At 33.9% G+C, this 22,941-nt stretch overlaps 1 protein-coding gene across 1 annotated transcript in view; it reads left to right on the forward strand.

Moving 5' to 3' along the window:
* The window catches only part of LOC118199979 (neprilysin-2-like), a 127,122-nt gene that overhangs the window by 91,217 nt on the left and 12,964 nt on the right, over positions 1 to 22,941 (forward strand). Inside the window, exons 11-17 of the mRNA XM_035371884.2 lie at positions 4,468 to 4,566; positions 6,796 to 6,873; positions 6,954 to 7,057; positions 12,764 to 12,828; positions 16,234 to 16,285; positions 16,401 to 16,468; positions 20,035 to 20,162. Coding sequence (XP_035227775.1) covers positions 4,468 to 4,566; positions 6,796 to 6,873; positions 6,954 to 7,057; positions 12,764 to 12,828; positions 16,234 to 16,285; positions 16,401 to 16,468; positions 20,035 to 20,162 — 594 coding nt within the window. The remainder of the gene's footprint in view (positions 1 to 4,467; positions 4,567 to 6,795; positions 6,874 to 6,953; positions 7,058 to 12,763; positions 12,829 to 16,233; positions 16,286 to 16,400; positions 16,469 to 20,034; positions 20,163 to 22,941) is intronic.

Below are 22,941 nucleotides of genomic sequence, written 5' to 3' on the forward strand. Positions count from 1 at the left end.
ATTCGCGGTAAGGCAAAAAGTGCATAAAAACTCAAAACAACTTCATTAAAAATTGTAAAATATAGGATAATCTAAAACAACGAATACCGTAAAAAAACGATTTTTACAATTAAAATTTGAGTTTCTAACAAAAATCGGCTTCCTTAGGCCTAGCGCCACTTCAGATAAATTATTAAACTGTTGATAATTTTACAACTATTGCATGCGGATTAGCTAAAGGCATAACAACATAATTCAATCAATTTAAAGCAAAAACTGCACAATTTAACAAAATATAAGAATAAAAAACTTAGATCACCAAGCTGGGTAACAGAGTGGGAATATATATAGTACAGGGTTATCCAAATTAAACTTCCCCAACTCAGAGGCCTGTGCAGAGTGTTGTATGGGTCATAATGTGATGAAATTTTAAAAACAGACACTTCAGATCATGCGCTCGAGATTTATTACACAAAAAAAAATTAGTACAAGAAGTTGCCGATAGGTGGCGCTGTAACACTAGTAATGTGCCTATTGCAGCAGCGTGATTTGCAGAAATAAAGCTTCTGCGCAACGTATCCAAAAGACGAGCCCTACAAAAGTGGAAGACAGGCCTTGCACAGGCAGATGTTTCCAGCTCGCTGATGCACAATGGTGACTTTGAAAGACAAAGCTCTGTTAGTGAAACTTTTCTGCCAGAATGACGAGAACTTCTGTGCTGCGATAACAGCATTCCGTCGGCTGAAGATCATACGCCGAGTACCAATGACACCACGCGCTCTACGAGACATGATGAAGAAGTTCGAAAGAACGGGACAGCTGGGAAGTTTACCAGGTAGAGGACGACAGGTTGTGGAATCTGCACGCTAAGAAGACGTTGCTTTGGCGGTCGTGGACCCCACTAGCCAATCGCCACATGGTGTTGTCAGTGTTCCAACTGTTTCTCGTGCTGTTGATATGCCCTATACGACCGTCTGGCGTGTGATGCGTCGAATCCTCGGTTATTTTCCTTACAAAATCCATAGTCGTCATCAGCTGTCCGACGGGGATCCTGTAGTTCGGGAAACATTTGCGTTGCACTTCCTTGCCAGAGTGGAAGTCGATGCTGCTTGGCCGTAGAACATCCTTTGGACGGATGAGGCCCATTTTCACCTGAATGGTCAAGTGAATACGCACAACTGCCGCATTTGGGCAAGTGAAAACCCGCGTGCAATCCATGAAGTGCCCTTGAACCCTCCAAAGGTTACTGTATGGGTGCGGTTTCAACATTCGTCATTGGGCCTTATTTTCTTGAAGAGGTGACTCCAACAGGCTTCAAAACCTGCTTTGTCACAGGAAAACTGTATCAGGACATGTTGATAACGTTTGTGATCCCTGAACTGCAACAAGTGGCCGCCTCCAGGACACGATATTTATGCAGGATGGTACACCTCCCCATATTCTTCGTGGCGTTCAACAGGTGTTACGGGCAACTTTTACCGATGCACGTGTGATCAGCCGCTGTTTCCCTACAGCTTGGCCTCCCCGCTCGCCTGATTTCACGCCATGCGACTTTTGGTTATGGGGATTCTTAAAGGATCGGGTCTACCGAGAACACACAGTGACCTTGGTACATCTGAAAGACGCAATTATTCGACATGTTCGTGGAATTCATGTAGACTTACGCTATGGAACACACTGCTTTGCGAATGGAAAGAGTTGTGGAGAACCATGGCACACATATAGAACATTTGTAGAATGTCTTGTTGATTTGCAGCACCACCTATCGACAAATTCTTGTACTAATTTTTTTTGTTTAATAAATTTCGAGCGCATGATCTGAAGTGTCTGTTTTTAAAATTTCATCACATTATGACCCATACAACACTCTGCACAGGCCTCTGAGTTGGGGAAGTTTAATTTGGATAACCCTGTATATATGGGGTCAATTGCAACGAAAAGGGGAGGTACATAACTAGATGTTATAACAGTCCCGTATACAATTTTCAACGTTCTAAGGCTAATAGTTTTTTAGTTATGCGAGATACGTACGTACGTACAGATGTCACGAAAAATATCTCTTTTTAATACATTTAAATCTATTTTACAATCCGTTTTGGAAAAAAGAGTCCTCTGTTTTGTTTGTACGTACAGATGTCACGCAAAAACATTGTTCAAGTGGGTTCGAGAGCGGCCGAAATAGATATTTTCGTCGAAATTAAACCCGAATTTTTTTGCGATTTCAGTACTTCCTTTACTTTAAAGTAAAAATAATAAAAAGCAAATTTTTTGTTGTTTAATTTGCCTACAAATTAAAAAACAATAAAATTTTCTGTTTATCATTTTTTAATAAACAGCTTTTGTAGTTTGGGAATGTTTCTCATTTGTTTTATTGCTCACATATAAAGCAAGTTAAATTTTTTATTTTATTTTTGGAGCTTATGACGCAGTTCATTTAATAAATGCAATACTTTTTATGATACTTTTAATGAAGTACTTTTAATGCGTTGCTAGTGTGTACCCCTCAACATGTCTTTTTTTAAAAAAAAAAAATAGTTTAGTACTCTTCTGATTTTAAACCATATTTTTCCGATTACTAGGATCTTCGGTTTGTTATTAATTCATCATTGGAAAAGTAAGATCAGAAAAATTCATCAAAATCATCCTTTCCTCCAATTAATACTTACAAAATCTTCAGCAGTTTTTTTACATATCAATCATTAAAAATAATTTGCTGTAATAAATAAGAATTAAGCAAAAACTTAATTATAGTTTTCGATTTATTAAATTTTCAGAAATACACATTTCTCATTTTACCCTATTTAAGTTCTTTTTCTTGAATGTGATTTATTATCTTTAAGGGAAGTTCATTTCTCTGATAGTTCTTTAATAATTTCTTATAGAGTACAAAATGTCTAAAACTAATCTTCGCATTGAGGAAACTAAATGGCTGATTTTTGGCTCATTGAGACTAATTTTAACGTTTTTTTAAGAAAAAAATCTGTATTCTATGAAGCATTTCTTATGAATTACAGTAATGCTGGAATAATTTATGAAAATTACCAATTTGATGCGTTATAAATGAAATGATTTTAAATACCAGTTAGATATAGCTTTAAAAATAAATGGATGTATAAATCATCGAAAAATGTATGGCAACAGCTGTCAACCTATCAGATGATAAATGCTTTGCAAAAATGTTTAAACATTTCGTTAAAGGTGTTTCTAACATCAAAAGGATTTCATTATTTAAAACTAAAATATAAACTGAAAACACATGTCATGATGTAGCATCAGAGGTAATCCACTCAAAGACTTGAAAAAAATTGAATATCTTTGATGTAATAGATGCTGTACTCTTTCTTGTGAGAAGTTATAATAGTTATTCCGAAGATTTTTCAAAGATTCGAATGCTAATTACTTGCGTATGAAAACTTGTGTATGAACAAATGCACCAGAAAAGAATAAAATTTCATGGAATTTTAAAGCCATGCAAAAAACATGGCTTTAAGTTAAAAAAATAGGTTCTTACGTATTGATGCAACCACCTAGGTGCAGTCTAGTGGTCCTTTACAAATGAAAAGGTAAGCATCACTTATTGGGTGGAAGTTCGCGATTTTCGAGATCGCCCCCCCCCATATAATCCCTATTTACGGTAAATAGATAAGCATTGTCAGCATACATTGTAGAGAGATTAGGTTAATTGGAAAAGCCAGAGAGATGAAAAATGAGCAACGCCTTCGCCGGGAATCGAACCGCGGACCTCTGGAATACCGGCCCAGAGTGCAGAACCACTGCACCACGAAGGCACGCTAGGAAGGTGGGAGAAATACCTTACAACATAAAAGAAAAAAATTTAAAATACAAAATGGTAATTATTAAATAATGATTATATGACACATTAAAATATAAAACACTTACATCTTTAGCGAAGTGCTTCTCTAATTTTTTTAGCGTTTTTTTCCCATACACACTGTGATCTGTTTTCGCTTGAAACAACGTCAGAGAATTGAACGAACTTGGTACTATGCACCTGCTATCTATCAAATTCATGTCATCATCTTTCCTTTTAGCAAAATGTTGCATTTATGTTTTTACCACAGTTTCTCCCATTGCTGGCAAATTCCACAAGCGATATTTTAAAGCAAATGCAAAATCTATCAGGATTTGTCTATAAAATTCGGTGGAACTATGTAATACAACAAAAGGAAAGAATGCGAAAATGGCGAAAGATTGTTATGATCATGGTTGCCTAAAGAATGTGTGTGCGCATGGTGGCCAAAGTTTGGCTCACTCTGGAAATTTGACGTCTTCTACTAAGGTGGTTGCGATAATACCTAAACTTAAAAAATATATAGATATTTTTGTTAATTATATGATGCTTAAATTTAATGTTTTACATTTGTTTGTATATTTTTAATTTCTATCTTTATTAAGTACTTTCACAAGAATTGTTAACTTTTGTATAATGAATGATGTGCTTGAGTGAAACTTTTTCTTTCTTTTTAGGCATTAGAACTAGTTGAATATATTCACAAAGAGTTTTTAAATATCCTAGCCAACATAGATTGGATGGACACAGAAACTAAAAAACAAGCCAAAGAAAAGGTTTTATTATACATATTTTTTTATTTATTATTATTTTTTCATTTTTCACATGTTTACTCAGTTACTTATATTTTTTAAAATCTTAAATTTCATAAAGTTAAATCAACTTTTGTTAAACAAAATCCCGTCGTAATAATTATTATAGATTTCTAAGATGATTTTTCACTTTTCAAAATAATAAAATAGTAGTCATCAGGTTTATTTCAAGCTGAAAACATGAAAATGTGCAATTCACTAGGCAGAAGGCATGCTATACACGTAGAAATATAGAAGGCATGCAATACAGTACATCACGAAGGCATGCAATATGGAGGGGGAAACCTTACATTTTCCCTCACTTAAAGAGCGACTTGAGAGCCCTGGAGCCAGTCTTCAAACCAAGGTGATGACGAATTATCATCTACCACCTTTCTAATTCGCGTGCCACTGTTTAGTTTTTGGGTTTATTTGAAGCGGTAAACGTGAAAAATGTGCAGTGCTCTCGTCGGTACTCGAAATGCAGACCTTCCAATTGCTAGGCGGACGTGCTTTCCAATTACTCCAGGAAATGCAGGTGATAAAGAATGCGAAAAATCTTATTATCTGATAATCGTATTAGTTTCAATGAAGTGCAGTCATCAGTTTAGAATTAGAGAAATCGGTATTGTTCTGTTATCAAGAGCGAAGTCATCGCCAAATGTTTTGCGAAACTTGCCAAGAGATTGATTACTATGAAGTCGCCAATGTATAAAGTCGCTACAAAGTTTACTTTTCTAAAAAAAGTAAAAGAATGTTCTTACAAAATCGCTAACGAGAATACAAATTCTAAAGATGTAACGGTAACTTGTGTTTTTATTATTATTTTCACCATAAATATAAAACTTTGAGACTCATCTAATGATCAAAGAACTTCTAAAAAAATTCTTCAGGAACGAAGAATTTTTCGCTTAGTAAGACAGTGCTCAAAAAAGCATAAAATGAAACTCTACTTCAGTTCGTTCGAAAAAAGCTTCGAGATGGAAATGTGAAGATATGACGTGCCGATTTAAAAAAATAATTACTTTCTCATAATTGGTTTGAAGGATAGATAATCAGTTTCCTAACGGCAATTCGTTTCATTTGTGCACCGTGTTTAGAATTAACTTCCTTGAATTCGATTTTCATCAACTTGATATGAATCATTGCACTGCTGTTGACTGGAATAGATGTATAAGAGAAGTCGGTGGCCATACATTAAAGTTTTGACCTTCAGTTAAAATAGGCGGCTCTAGTAATATTGCCGAAGTTGACGAAAGTCTGTTTGGCCTCAAAATAAACAACGTTGATAGTAATCTTCTTCCCCAGTGGGTGTACGGCGGAATTTAACGAGGAATAAAAAGGTATTTTTCAGTTGCCGTGCCTAACCGCTCTGCTAGTTTCTGGAAAGCAAAAGAGTACAATTACGAGATATCTACGTATTTTATTAAATGTTAAATGAGTGTGCTCCTCTATTTTTACTTTTTCGTCATAGCTTTCTCTTAAAACTCGTCTGGCGCTGCATTGCACAGGGAAATAAACAATTTTAATTACAGTTCTACTAAAAATAGCTAAATAAATACAAAAACCGTATTGATATAATTTTATCGGTCTCGGTAATGGTTGTCATGCGCAAAACTATTGAAAGGGTATGGAGGAGTTCAAAATGACGAAATAATCAATTAGATTCTTTGTTGAGTTTATGTGGCGGAAGAAGAGCCTTAAAACGCAAATGTTTTCAGACATTTTAAATGATAATCCCTAGTTTCAAGACTCCGCGTTAATCTGAATTTATTAATGAATTCTTCCCCCCGGTTCCTTTCGTAAGTTGCTTAATTTACATTAAAAATTTCTAGTTTTACGAATGCCTATTATGTTATCGATATATGAATATGTGTTATGTTGTCGATTTACAAATATCTGTTATGTTGTCGATTTACAAATATATGTTATTATGATGATAATCGTCTTAGTTTTAACGGAGTGCAGTCATCAGTTTAGAATTACAGAAGAATTACGGAATTACGGTTTAGAAATATTTCTGACTACTCAACTCGTTTGAAAGATGTCAAACATGTTCACTTCTCCCACTAATTATCTTTTCCTTCATATAATTATTAACTAAATTAGTTTTACCTTTTAAATAGAATGTATATTTTGAATATGTAACCATTCATGATTACATCTATATCTATTTTCCGAGAAAAAGAATGCTAATTTGTTTATAACTTACAGGCTAATGCCATAACACCATATATTGGATACCCAAAAGAGCTTCTGAATGATACTTACGTTTCCGATCTGTATACAAACGTAAGTACTAAAATTTTATTTGTAAAATAATTTAAAGATTTGTTGCTGATGCTTACTAATATTACTTATTTCATTTACAGTTAACGCTTAGCAACGAAAGCTATTTCGAAAACATAATGAAGGTGCGTAGGTGGTCAACTGATTACTCTTTTTCCCGGCTTCGGAAACCGAACATTAAAGGAGAGTATGTAATATTTTAATTCTTTGCATTTTAATTTTCTTTATTATTATTTTGTTGAAAAAGAGTATTGCAAATAAAAATTTAAGTAAACAATATCCCGAAAGCTTTGTCATTAACAACGAAGGTATTTTTAAGCCTCGGGTTACTGAAACGAAAAACAGCATGGTGTTTTTTTCTAGAAAACGATGTCCACATATCAGAAAATTCCAGTCGCTTCGGTTACAGTTCATTAGTTGTATATATATACCCAGCATTTCACAAAGAAAAATCTAGATTCTGCCGCCCAACCGGGATAGTGCTTAGTGACTCTAACTGCCGCACCGAAGAGCCTGGGTTCGAATTCCCAAGAAGGCCTGGATGTTTCTAAGTGTGTAGTATCTGTGCGGCATGGGAGCACTCTAAATATACGGTGAGCTGAAAGTCCTCTCGACAGGTTGGCGGTAGGGGAAGAGGGGTGCGCGATTCACGGACCCATATCCCCCCTTAGGGGTGTTCTCCATCAAAATTGGTGGCGGAAATAGGCAAAGTCGTACTGTCACCTGTATAGTGCCCAAGGCTCTTGCCAACGACAGGCGCAATCTTGACCCCTTGCCGCGATGAATTTCGTGGGCTTGCTCTGATTTCAGAGACCTGATCTGATGTTGCTGTCGACTGGGTGGGATAAGCCACAACAAAACAAAATCTAGACCCTAGTTTACGTTTCATTTCTATATACTCAATACAAAAATTTAACACGTGCATGACGTAACTGTCTATCTCAAATTAACATTGCACGTACCAAAGAAGTTAGAAAAGATGGAGTAAGCCGCCTTGACGTCACAGAAGTGCAGCCAAGGAAATGTCGACAACGTGACGTCACGACTTATCATGGCCGCCATACAGAGTGCGCGTAAGACTGCGAAAGATATTGTTAAATATAATATACTGACTGAGAGCAAATATCAATGTCCACAAGCTCAGAAAAATTTCTTTAGGTATAATTCACATAAAATACCATTGAAATATCCACCGCTGATCTTCCATGCATACATTTGTTATATCTTATATACATATAACTATATGGTTACCATTCGCACATTTTCACGTAACTAGATTTTATTAAGTTTGAAACAATTACTTGCAATCCTTGTTATTTTTCTATATACTAAGTAAAAAAATACCTTTATGTTACGTACTAAAATTAGAACGGGAGACTTATAAACATTTAATGATGATGTAAGCAGCTCCGATCAGAATATAAACAAAATCAACCAGAAGTCCACTTAGGACAGCTGCCACGATAAGCCGTGACGTCATACAGTGACGTTTTATGGCTTCATTTTTTCACGGCACGTATGGCAAAGGCTTACTCCAGTTGTTCTAGTCTCCTTGGCACAAACTTAAGAATTTGCTCCAAATTAGTAAACTTCAGTTGCATAAATGGTATTATTTACGTAGTTAAAAAATAGCAACATTAGTCCAAAAATTAATTTATGACTAACTCTAATTTATAAATCCATTAAGATACATCAGTAGTTGGGTAACGTTAAACATTAATTTTTCAAAAGATATAAAGTTTTCTATTTTGTGAAACGCATTTATTTGTAAGTATCTTATAGTAACAAATTAAGTTGTACAATTATGTCCACTTATATACACATATATTTAAACCACCACTTATATTCGCTATTACTAACATGTATATATATATATATATATTTTTTTTAAGTAACGTAATTATAAGTAAATTAATAAACCTAAACCTTACGCTAAAGCTGCTAAGTAATAAACCAATAATTTATTATTAGGAAAAAGTTTTTAATATATAAGTATTATCTCCAAGGAACAGAAATTCAATTAAAGAAAACATGTTTAGTCAGTATTCTAACTAGCATTTTAAATCAGTATAATCTAGTCCTTTATTGCAGTAAAAAACATTTAAACACCAAATTTAAAAGTAAAAATTGTTAAGTACTGAAAAAGTAGTTAGTGTCATTGATTGCAGATTAATTGACTTGTCAAGGGGAACAAACCGATCTACCATCAATTAACAATAACACAATAAAGTGAGACTGTTTCATCTTTTTCCAAGTAAGGCTCAAATTATTATTTTGCTAGAGCTACTTCAAAAGGTATGAACAAATAATAGAAAGCAATTAGTCCATTTAAGTCAAATGACCTGCCATAAACTAAATAAAAATGAGTTAGATATTCTTATATATATGTGTGTGTGTATGTGTGTAATAAAAAATTGTGATGAAAACGAATTTCACAGAAGTATTAATGCAGGAACACTGAGACGTAGACGCGTAGAAATGCTGATTGCGAAGATACTTGATACTTAGACCGCAGAATTCATAAAGACTAAGAAACTTCGCAGTCGAAGCGGTTTTAATTCCATTTTTATTTAAACTGACGTTTGTGGCCACAATTCATTTGGCACTTTAATCGTGCCTATTCAAGAACATTTACATTTTTGATAATATTGTGACAGGAAGGAGCACAGCGAAATTACGTCCAAGCAGCGTAGAAAGAGAAGCTAAAGTGCGTAGTTATCCAGTATGGAAGCTTACGAAGAGGAAGGTTTTCATTTGATTTAGAAAGGTTTCAGTACTCAGATTTCCCAATTACTACGTCATCAGCGTTACACAAACTTCGCGGCACAGATTAATCTAGAAATGACTCAAAAGTTCTAACTGGAAGAAGAACATGCAAATCTAAAATTTTAAATTTGGTTTAAAAAAATCGATCATAGATTGGTGTAGATTTTCAATGTCTATTTTGTGGGCAATTAGGCAAATGTCTCTTTTCGCTAACAAAAGAATTTGTTATCTTAAAATAATACTTTATAAGACACTCTCGTTCTAGTCAAATAAATCAATCAATTAGTATACTTTTGTGTTTTACCCGCTGTTGTATTTAACCCTCATTTACGCATTTCAAAGTGAGTAGAAAGAAGAGGTACGGAGTTACGGAGAAGGTAGAAAAAATAGAGCTAACTGTTAGTGAAATTAATGAAAGCTTAATACATTCACATAAATACAGAGCTCTCTCGTTACACAGCTAGAGGCTATGTAAGAACTTAAGCCACAATTTTATGAAAGTGAATTATTCTCTAATGAAAAGCTCAATAATTGCATAAAACAAAGAATCTATCCACGCATATGTATATTATAGGACACTAAAGATCATTTTCATGCATTTCAGTCAAACTATTACATACGTAAAAGGAAGTGAACAAAACAAAAGGATACAAAATACAATAACTAGAGTGAAATATATATATATATATATATATATATATACGAACTGTTGTACCTATGGATAGCGATATCAATCAGAATCCTTTTTTTGGGGGAGGGTATATGTTTTAAATCAATCATAGGAAATATTGGTTGAAATACTATTTCCCAAATTTTCAACTACACTCATGTCCATAAATTAAGGATAATGCAAAATCAGGCAGAGGAATAGTTAGAAGCAAAACAAATTTGACTTATTTGTAAAGCTTATTTATTAAACAAAAGGTAAAGAGCAAAGAAAGATGCCATATGTTTGATATTATTAAAAAAATTAGCGATTTTTCTCCCTGGAGCAAATTACAAAAAAAAAAACCTATTTACAAAAAACCAATATTACATGGTTGGTATGATTGTTAATACATTGTATGTTTCCCAGATGATGCAATACAGTCCGTACAACGTCTAGGCATGCTGAGTATCGAATTATCGATCTGATCTTGGGGGATATTACACCACTCAAAACGCAATGCTCTCCGAAGTTCCGGTAGACATGTAGGAGGAAGTTGACGGGCTGCAACTCGTCGGCCAAGCATGTCCCACACGTGCTTTACTGGATTCAAGTCCGGTGAGAATGCTGGCCAGTCCATACGGGTGATATCCTCCGATTGAAGGCATTCGCTTACGATGTTTGCACGGTGAGGACGGGCGTTGTCATCCATAAACATAAATTGTGCGCCCATGGCGGCCCGAAACAAACGTACATGTTGTTCCAGAATGACGTCTCGATAGATTTGGCTTGTCATGGTTCCAATTTGAACATGCAGGTCAGTTCTGGAACCCAGAATAATTCCACCCCAAACAAGCACTCCTGCACCACCGTAACGGTGTCGTTGAATGATGTTTTTTGGTGGTAACGGGTACCTGGAGCTCTTCATATGAAAGTCCGGCGAGAATCAGATTGCAAGCTAAACCTGGACTCGTCGGAAAACATCCCACAAGCCCACTGTTGCAGTATCCACAATGCATGCTCTCTACTCCAGGCTAACCGCAGGCGACACTGAGTTGCAGTAAGTGGAACGCATCTGGCAGGTCTACGAGCATATAGAGCAATCTGCCCTAAGCGTCTGTACACGGTGAGCCTTGAAATTGTCGTACCAGTGACTGAAGAGAGCTAACGAGACAGGTCTGAGTCTGTGCTCCGTCTGTTTCTTTTGGCAGTAACTGCCAAATACCGGTCCTCATTCGGCGTCGTAACTCTGGGGCGACCTGTGCTGTAACGTCTACTCACATTAACATCATCTTGGAATTGACTACTTGCTGTAACCCACTACTTGCTGCTCTGTAGAAAGCAGATCACAAATCTTAATTAATCTCACAAATTTCCCAATCCCAAATCTTAATAATAACTCTTGCAGATACCAACTTTTATATTTCAGGTAGAAAATAAGTATAAATTTTAATTTTTTTATTCGTCAATTTTACATGCATGTTTTCACAAACATCTAGTAATTGTTTTAAAATAAATTGTTTTGTTAATAAATTTTTTTAATTGCTGCCCGTCAGATCGTGCATTTGGCCCGCGTGCAATTTGAGTTTGAGACCACAGTAGACCATCATTCAGTTACAAATATTTACTTATTTTATACATAAATATAAATTGCAAATGTTTTTTTGCATTCTAATTAGACATTTATCCCGAAAATCAATAAATAAACCTACTTACAAGCTGGTTTTTATTTCTTTTGTTCTGCTAGCAATTTAATGACGACAACTTTCACAACAGAATCAAAACAGTTGTTCTTTTAAAGATTTCGCCCAAAAATACTGTATTTCTGCAGAAATTTTAATGTAGTTTCTTTTTGCTGGCAAATTCCACACGCGTATATTTTAAGATTGAGTGAAAAACAAAAAATATCACGATTTGGTTATAAAAAACGTTGAAACTTGGAATACAACAAAAAGAACGCATACGAAAATGGAGTCGTTGCTTGACTGATTCTTTGATTGTTACCAGCATGTTTGCCTGAAGAATTGTTATGCTCATGGTTGCCAGATTTTTGCACATTCTGAAAATTTAGCGACTTTTACTAAGATAGTTCCTGTAATACGTTAAGTATACAAAAATAGCGCATGCTTACTGTAACTGGTCTAAAATTGATCTCCAAATTAAAGAAAAATACATTTCCATCCTTTGGGAAAAGGGAGAAACCAAAAATAAACGCATTATTCTCGAAGAATTTAGAACACCGTTTAGTGTTATCGCAAAGCTCTTACGACTGCAAAGTGATGGATGATATTATGGGCGGCGTATACAGGGGTGTCGATTAATACCCATGTACCAAAAATCAAATTGAGAGCATTACATTTTGTACATTATTAACTTAAAATTTTATGTACGAAAAAAAATTTTTTAATCAATAAATTAAAAATAAATTTGTAGTTGTTAAAAACACAATTTTATTTTCATATCAATGGTATTTATTTTCAGATGGAAGAAGCACGCAAGGGCTGCTGTTGTCAATGCCTTTTATAATTCACTGGAGAACAGCATTGGTAAATTCATTTTTCTTTTTCTTTTTAAATTTCGATCGTTCTAATTTTAAAAATTTCCAGAGCAGTAATTTTGAAATTTATCTGTTATCAGAAACTAGAGTAAAAGTGAATACGAAAACTAGTCTTCTCCATCAAAACTAAAATTATTGAGGGAGAGGGAGACGCTTTTAAATATTCCGAAAAAAAAATATAAAGATAGTTATTCTTTTTCAAACTCATCCCTAGGTTAGCTACTTTAAATTTCACCAAATTCATCTAAAAAATTATTTTTAAAAAATGCAGTTTTTCTCTTCAAATTTAGAAATTACTCTTGTAGTATAAACAGAAACGGCATCTTTACAATAATAATTATATTAATTATGTATTTTGATGTATTTTGAATGAAATACATTTGAAAGCTTCTGCTTTTACACGATTTTATATCGGCCAATTTGTTTGTTCACTTGAATCAAATCTTGTAATCAATTTTTTACCCCAATCTTCTGACTCGATTTTCTTGAAATTTTGCAGACATACTTACTTCTCTGCGATGACAATGAAAAATCTTACATCATTACTTTTCAAAATTTGATACAGCTTTTTTTTTTTTCCTTAATGAAGTAAATTTTATGTATTCTTTCTATATATGCTTCGTTTTCAGCTTTATACGAATCATTGCAGAACTTTGATCTTAGCACCTTCAGACAGATCGTAAAACAGACTTTAAAATAAAGTTTTTCGATAATCTTCAGTTTAATTTGCGATTTTATCAAAATTGATCGATTTTCTTTATTCATCGTGGGGTTCATAAAGATAATGGATTTTTAAATCAGAAGATCTAACCCATTATTATTAGCAGGCTTACAGATTTAAGTGACTTAAAATTAAACAGAAATTTAAATTAATTGATACCACCAAAGAGATCCGAAGACACTCAAAGAAAACTTCGTTAATACTCTGATTAGGAAGAATAATTTTTCTAGTTTCTGAGTCAGTGGTTTTCTTTTTCTTATTTTATAAACTAAAATATGTAAAATAAAGGAATATGTCATGAAATTTTTTAAATCAAACGGCTTTACTTTGCTCTAAAGTAAAAAATGATGCTTTCAGCTATCGCAATATTCTTGGCTAGACGCAGCTAAAAATAAAATCGCGGGATATCTATAGAAGACTTTAAAAGAAAAGAAACCGTTTTAAAAAACGATATGGAAATGATAAGAGTAATACCATCTTACTTTTTAAAATTTCTCTTTCTAAAAAATAAATAAAATAAAATAAAATAAAATAAAATAAAATAAATAAAAATAAAAAAATAAAAATAAAAATCTGAAGTGTTTCAGATTTTTAATTACGTCCAAAGGGGCGTTTTGTTAACGTTTTGTGTGTTACGTTTATTTATTAAATATCATGTTCTTTGCACTTAAACCATAAAATTTAGTTCAATAGCAATGTCGCAAAATAATTTTAAAATGAGCCTATCTTTAGAATTTCCGATACACAGTTCGACGCGCTGGAGATAAAAATGTTCCATCCCCCCCCCCCCGTAGAGTGTTGCTATTGCTCGCTTTTAAATCGTTTGAGTTTGTTAATCAAAAATTCGGTAAAGTTTTACAAAATATGAAATCGATAATAAAACAAATTTAAAATTTGGGATTTCAGATGCCCATATTCGCAGTAGGATTACGTCATTCAAAATTGGATGACTCTATGTACTGTTGTTTTATCATAATGCGAGAAATATATACGCATTTATGCAGATTTTTCATTATTTAATTTCTTCAAATATAATGCAGGACTCTAACATTTTGTGGCAACAGTTTGAAAAGTGAACCGGCATTTATAGGAGTCAGACGCAAAATGCCAAAACGAAAGTAACCGTCCTTTGGTGACTCAAATCCCTTTGGACTAAAAATTCTATGCTATGCTAATTGAAACACGATCTTGTATATAAAATATAAGTTCCTTTCTTTAAAGTACTAGATACGGTTAAAGAGCGCTTCAAATGAGCCATGAAAAACTCGTAAGGAATACAAGGATCGTTCATGAAGAAGTTGCGGTAACAAAACGGATGTTTTATCGCTAAGATGTTCAAAGGAAAACTCAACTAGTTATATTAGAAAGTTTCCGCTCCCATTCTCATCTTGATAACTCCAAATGAGACTTGAATATTAAAAAAATATAAAATCTGAAAACTTCCATATTTTATATTACGCTCAAAGGAACTTTTTTAATGTTTTGTGTATTACCTTTATTTATTATATATCATGTTTTTCGCACTTGAACCATAAAATTCGATTCACCAGCAATATCACAAAATACTTAAGAAGAGCATATCTTTAGAATTTTTGATACACAGTCTCGCAAGGGGAAATAAAAATATTTCTTTATTTCGTACAGTGTTGCCATTTCTCGCTTTGAAATCGTCGAGTTTGGGAATCAAAATTTTGATTTTTGTTTTAAGTTTTACAAAATATGGAATAGATAAAAAAACAAATTCCAAACTCCAAATATGGGCTTCCAGATGCCCATATTCGGGTGGAGACGTACGTTACTCAAAATTGGATGGCTCTAGGTACCGTTGTTTTATCACAGTGTGAGAGACATACATACATTTATGCAGATCCTTCATTACTTAATTTCTTTAAATATAATGCAGGGCTCTAACATTTGGTGGCAACAGTTTAAAAAGTGATTTGCCGTTTATAGTGAATCAACGCAAAATGCCAAAACGAAATTAATAGCCTTTCTTGGCTAACGCCCTTTGGGCTAAAAAAAAAACTAGAAACTCACAGTAATATAGTTTTAGGAAGTGAGTATTTTATAAGAAGATATAATTAATAAAAAACACCATAAATAATTGTAAACTTCCAGTTTCAGAAATTCTTATTCGAAGCACCATCAACATCAAAGACAAGCCATTGATAATTTTCAAGTGAAGGGCCCAGAACTACCCAAACTTCTCGTGAACATGAGTTACATCCCTCCTTTAAAAGCAACGTTGCAATTTGCCAAAGAGGGGGGGATATCAAATAATTATCTAATAATGCATCAGACGAATAGCTTACAATTTACTCAAAAGTATGTCGCGATCGACCGGTAGCTGATGATGTATAGGCTGGAGAGCTCGACGTAAGTTAACAATCTTCTGTTTGTGGCAGATCTTTGAAATAAATATATTTCAAATTTCACTATTTTTGTGTGCAATATATTTAAGGAATTTGTGTTCATTATAAACAATGTGTATGTCTTTGTGAGACAAATAAAAGGTTTGAAAATAATTTAAATGGCCATATTTCATATTCACTTTATTCAGTTCCTCTCGCATATGTTACCATTTCAGAACATTGAAATGACGTTGTATTAAAATAGACGTTATATTTATTGAGTACATTCATAAACAACAACATTCCACTTTTTTTTTTCCAGAATTTCCTGCAGGAATTTTACAACACTCTTTCTTCAACAAGGATCGACCACAGTAAGATATTTCTATGCTAGCTAAATGTAAATTAAGTTGAAATGTTTACTTCTCTTACAATAACTTCTTTTAAAACCTTATAAGACTTTAATATTGACTTTTATTTTTATTTCAGCTACCTAAACTTTGGAGCCATTGGTTATGTTATTGGTCACGAAATCACGCACGGATTTGACGATAGAGGTGACAAAATTATTTACATTAAAATAAAATATAAGCAATATATTATGTTAAGTGCATTGTTTTCAGAATGTGAAAGAGCAAGCAAAAGCTGCAGTCATCAAATATTAAAAACATTTCTTAAAAAAAAATTATGAAAGAAGAAAAAATGATGATTATATTTATGATACATAAACGTAAAAAAGGACCTAAAACATAAACTGATGCTTAATGGGATGTTTAAATTATTAAAGGGTATAGAAGGGCTTTTTGCCTAAGAAGAATGCCTCAGTGGAGGAATTCCAAAGGAAATTGGCTGTTACGTATGTTATGTTGGGGGAAAATCCCATGCAGCCAGCCTTTTCACCAGGATTTTTGAACCTAAGTCGAACTGTCAGAGTGTTCCCGCCAGCGGCCGAGCGGTAAACTCATTGAACACTGCTAGTTCGGTCCGAGGGTCGATTTCCTCGAACCGTCTTGATTGTATGGGCGTTTTCGTAGTTTTTCCCATCTGTAACGTGTATACGAGCCAGTTTACCTTGGAAAGTCCTCCTTGAAGGCACCCATCCCTTCCATGTAGTGTCTAAGGGCGGAGCACGTAAATTATAACAATAAATATATAGAAAGATATCAAAGTCTAGGAGTCCAATTTACATTGCCACTGGTGAGGTAGAAATTAATATCAGATAAATTTAAATAATTTGAATGCCTGTAAATGCTGATTATCTTAAATTTGTGAGTCATTAATTTATGGTTATTATATTGTAGTAAGTATAAAAATTTCAAAATTGTTACAACAGATAATCTACAACAAGATTAAGTAGGAAATAACGCACAAAAGCACCTATTCGAAAATGGAAAATCAGTGTAAATTACATTAATACAAAAATATTAAGTATTTCAAGATATTATAGTTATGAATTATAATTCTGGGCATTGCAAGAGGGAAAGAAATGTATAATATTTCCTATAGGCGAGCTATGAATTTGTTACAAAGGGAAAAAATGATTTATTCTGTTTTCACAAGAAAGGGTTTCATCAAAAGTTTCGTCAAGGAAACGAAGTTTATACTTATAATTACCTTCTTAGTCATTAAAACCAATGGGTACTGTTTAAAAATTATTCATACTTATTTCACAAATACATTTGCGTTCTAAAATGGAAAGACCTCGTTTGACGAAATACCTGTGAAAATAGAGTAGATTTAGAAACGCTGCAGATAGTAAACAAGTTTCTAATTTTAAACAAACTATTTATCAAAGCATCGCATTCCAAACAAATGCAATCGTTATTTCCATTCAAAACGATAAAAGTGGCTTAACTTGCTTACCAGCTTTTCCCTTCAAAATGTTCAAAATCTAAGTAAGATAAACAGCACTTTCAACAAACTCCAGTTGTTTTTTGCAATTTGAAGGATTAGTTAGAAACCCACATGAGATCTTTTCCAAGAAGCTTCACCTTAAAAAAATAATTTATATAATAAAGAAAAAAAAAAAAAAATTCTGAAAGTTTTCAGATTTTATATTACTTTCGATAGGGTGTTTTTTAACGTTTTATGCGTTACCTTTGTTTATTAAATATCATGTTCCTCGCACTTAAACCAAATAAAATTCAATTCAACAACTATATCACAAAATATTTAAAAACAGCAAAATAGCATACATTTAGAATTTCTGATACCCGGTCTCGCGCGCTGGTTATTAAGTCGTTAAAGTTTCACAAAATGTGAGATAACAAAACAATTAATTCGTTAAATTTAATCAAACCAAAGTTTCACAAAATTTTAAATAGATAACAAAACAAATTTGAAATTTAAAATTCGAGCTTCCAAGTGCCCATGTTTGGTTTTTTGAAGACAATATTATTCAAAATTGGCTGGCTCTAGTTATCGTTGTTTTTTTCACAGTGCTAGAAACATTCATGCATTCATGGAGATTCTTCATTATTTAGTTTTTTTAAATATAATACATGGCAATAGCATTTGGTGGCAACAGTTTGAAAAGTGAACCAACGCAGAAAGTGAACGACGCAAAATGCCGTTTTGACACTAATAGCCCTTTGGGTCTAACGCTTCTTTTGGCTTTTTTTAAAAAAAAAAAAAAAAAAAAAAAAAAAGCATTTAATTTTGATTTTGTATGCAGGTCTCGATTAAGACCCTTTCGTCTCCAGACGCAACATAATTTCGAAAATACATTCAAGCCCTACTCTTCTTGCTGTTACAATGGAAAACATAATTATAGAATTGTTTTGAGGAGACTAGGCTATCACCCTTTAGGTTCATATAATTCTATGAGAAGATGTAACCTATATAAAATTTTGTACTTATTACGTGTTCTGTCCTTAGGCACTACGCGGAAAGGGAAATATGCCCCATGGAGGTCTTTTTAAGGGAAACTAACTCGTATCCTCCTTATATAGAAGGTGGTGTGGTGTATTTAATTATGGCAAAGCACACTAGGGCTATCTGCCTAAAGGAAGGGATGCCTTCGTGGAGGACTTTCTAAGGGAAACTGGCTCGTATACACGTTACACATGGGGAAAACCACTTAAACGCCCATGCAGCCAGCCCGTTCGCGGGATTCGAACCTCGGACCGAACTACCAGTGTTCAGCGACTTTACCGCTCGGCCGCTGGTGGGCCGTTATATAGAAGGAAAAAACTACGAAAACGCCTATGCAGCCAGCCCATTCGCCGTACGCAAACCCTGGACTGAACTACTCGTATTCAGCGGCATTTAGTGCTCGACCGTGGGTGGGCCACCTATATAAAGTATTTACTTCCAGTATTTACTTCCAGGTTTTCTTGCATTTATTGCGAAAGCACTACGAAGATAATCGTGCATGGCTTTAAAACCCATACTAAAGTAAAAGAATAATAAATAAATATGAAAGGGTTCAAATTTTAACAATCGTGAGAAAAACGCTTTTTTAAAGATTAATATGGATTATCAGTAGAGATTATCGATAGAGATAGCTTAAGTGGAATCGTGAAACATTTTATAATATATTAGATGAATATGCATTTACACCAACATGAGAAAATTATATATGTCCTATTTATTTAAAAGGAGAAAAGTGTACAATGTTATTCTATAAAAATGTGTAATGTTTTTTATTAGATATATCATGAATTATATGCATTTTTACTTAAATCAATCAAATGAAAATTTAAAAAAATAATATTAAGAACACCACCTATTGCTTTTAGATAGTTTACTTTGTTAATTAATAACAGACAGTTTAAATATGATAGATTTGTTTCTGTGAATACCAATAGACTCGAGTGAAAAGTGAAACAATGCAAAATCTTTCGAGACTAAGATCTCGAAAGATTTTGAGTTGTTTTAGCCCTTTTGGACACTAAAAAATTTTAGATTTTATGCAACTGTTCAAAATATAAATTCCTGGATTTATTTTTTTTAGCTATGTACGAAAATCTATTCGCTCTTTCATATTTAGAAAGCAAATGCGTGCATTATAAAATTCGAATTATGATTTACGATAAGAATTTCACTTTTATCAAACAAAATATGAATGTGCTTTTTCCTTTCCTTTCCTACGTCATTTCTAATACTGATGATAACTTCACAGGTCGGCAGTTTGATAAAGATGGCAATAATGTGAACTGGTGGGATCAAAAAACAGATGAACTCTTCAAGAAAAAAGCCCAGTGTATTATAGATCAGTATAGTAATTATACAGCTGAAAATGGAATGCAGGTAAGATACATTTAAAGCTCTCTGTGTGCATGAATTTACGCTAGGATGCAAAAATTAAGCAACAAATTTGTTTTTCAACGTACAGCCATTAAATTAAGACACAATAACACGCCGAATAAATACTAATTCAGAAATCAAACAACAAAAATCAGCGTTATATTTACAAAGTTTTCACAGGACTAGTTTCGATGGTTTTACCGAACCACCATCTTCAGCTGCAAAACCGCAAATGAACAAGATAGGAAATAATGATTAGATAAGATAAGAAAGCCTGGACAAGAATAAGCAAGTGGCGCCATCTGTTGGTAAAACCAGAACTAAAACATAATTTCTTTAAAGGCCGAAGGCAAATTTGGATTGGAATTAGGATCGTTAACTAGAACAGAAAGATTTTTATGAATGTGAAATGCCTCTAGAAAATCCAGTTCTCCAATGGAAGATGTTTTTTGAATAATTTTGGCAGCAGAAAAACTGAAAGTGTGGTTTTCGGACCAACAATGTTGAGCAACAGAAGACTTCTGTGTTTCCTTTTTTCTAACATATGCCTCATGTTCCTTGACGCGAAATTTTAAGGCTCTCTTAGTTTGGCCAATGTAAATTAAACCACACTGGCAAGGAATCCTATAAATACTCCAGGAATTCATATCCGGAATGGGGTCCTTGAGTATGGAACTCGGAATTTTATTGATGGGAGAATAAACAACCCGAAAGTTAAATTTCTGCAAAATATGTGCAACTTTATAGCTAATTGATGGAAAGAAGGGAATGACAACAGAATTTTTATAATCTCCTAAAACAAGATTGTGCCTTTTAGTGTGTTGGGATGAGAATTTTTTAACTGCTTGATTAATAATGTTGGGTGGAAAGCCCCTGTCAATAGCTATTGCTTTTAAATACTTTAGTTCTTCATCAAGGGCTAGTTTGGAGGAGCAAACTTGAAGAGCACGGAAAATATAGGAATAAAATGAAGCTAACTTTTGTTTAGTCGGATGACATGATTTAAAGTGTGGTGGAAGGCAAACCGATGAAGGTTTACGGTAAACCGTAGTACTGAAGTTGGATGTGTTACGTGTGACCAGAATGTCGAGAAACGGAAGAGAATTGCAAGTCTCAAGTTCAAAAGTGAACTGAATAGCAGGATCAATAGAATTCATTGTTGAAAGAACTTTATTTAAATCATCTTTATTACCTTCAAACAGAGTAAAAGTATCGTCTACGTAGCGGAACCATGCCGGGAAGTTTAAAGTTTCAAACAATTTTGATTCATAATAATGCATGTAGATATCAGCCAGGATGGGACTGAGGGGGCTTCCCATGGCTAATCCCTCAGTTTGCTTGTAATATTTATTTTGGAAAACAAAATGTGTTTGTTGGAAAGGGCTTTTTGCGATTAGTGCATTGAACAGCAAACTCAGTTTAAAGCTGATGCATGTGCAAATATCAGCAGCATGACGACAGAGGTAGGTATGTCAGGGCATGCAAAAGGAAAGGAGTGAGAACGCGCAATGCGAGGGAATTTAAAAAAAAGAAAGGGAGACGCATTTCCAGGCAATTCTTCTGCAAGTAATAGTGAGATTGCACGGGTACTATGGCTACAAGAAAACATCAGAACGCCTTTATACGTGGTGGAATGATTGGCAAGCTTGAGGAAGGGCGTTGTTAGACGTCTGTCGCCCAGGAGTTTGGAACTAATAAAAGTCTTGTTTCAAGAACTTGGAAAACCTCCCAAATGATAGGTATAGTTGCAAAGGAAGGTTGGTGCTGGTCGGCCAAGGAAAACACCGGTGACTGATGATTGACATATTGCCCTGCAGGCGACAGGAGATCGAAACCAGACAGTGAGCAGTACTGCTGAGCAGTTGCTCACGGCAACCGTATGAGATATGTCCCAGTTTACTATGGCCAGACAACTTCATCATTCAAGACGGTGGCCTATTCACTCGCCTTCCTGAATGCTGCATACCACTGACAGCAGCAGACGCCAAAAATTCTGTTTGTAGCTGTTTACAGTGGTGAACACAAAGACTGGACAACTCATGGAGCCACGTTATCTTTACCGATGAGAGGCATTTAAGTCTGATAAACGAATCTCAGCCTCAGTTGATATGGAGAGAGACCGGGACACTTTCATCACACTAACATCGAGGAAACAGACCGTTGCGGTGGTCCATGCGTGCTTCTGTGGGGAAACTATTATGAAAAAACAGACGGGACCCCAAATTTTCAACATAAATTCACTTACCGGAGATCGTTAATTGTGATAAAGTTATCCTCCTCCACACGCGACTTTTCAGGGATGCATTTGTGTCTAAAATGAAACATAATGACAATTTCTTTTCATTAACTCGAAACTTATAATACGCAACTAGTAGAATTTATAAGCTACAAAATAAATACATTTTTGTTAACCATAAGTTTGTTAAGTAAACTTAAAATGAAGATAACAGCAAAGATGTTTGCTCTCAGTTTTGACAAAACATTTTAATATAGTAAAAACATAGCTCATCTCTCCCAAATTTTTTAAAAGCAGATAGTTTTTGCCATAAAAATTTTATTTATTTTTCTGTAAAATTTTATTTTTTATGAATGAGATTCTAGAAAATTCTAAATTTGTTATGTTTTGAAAGTTCAAAATTAAACGGAAATTAGTAAATTTAAAAAATTACAAATTAATGGAGAGGGAAAAAAATATTTTGTGGTTAGCTATTAGTAATAATTTTGTGGTTAGCTAACAAGCTTTTTAATAAGGCAATAAATGAAGTGCAATTAAGGGAAGCAA

The sequence above is a fragment of the Stegodyphus dumicola genome, chromosome 3 (genome assembly GCF_044657685.1).
Source record: "Stegodyphus dumicola isolate Sdum_Otavi_A_Nest chromosome 3, ASM4465768v1".
Classification (NCBI taxonomy): Eukaryota; Metazoa; Arthropoda; class Arachnida; order Araneae; family Eresidae; genus Stegodyphus; species Stegodyphus dumicola.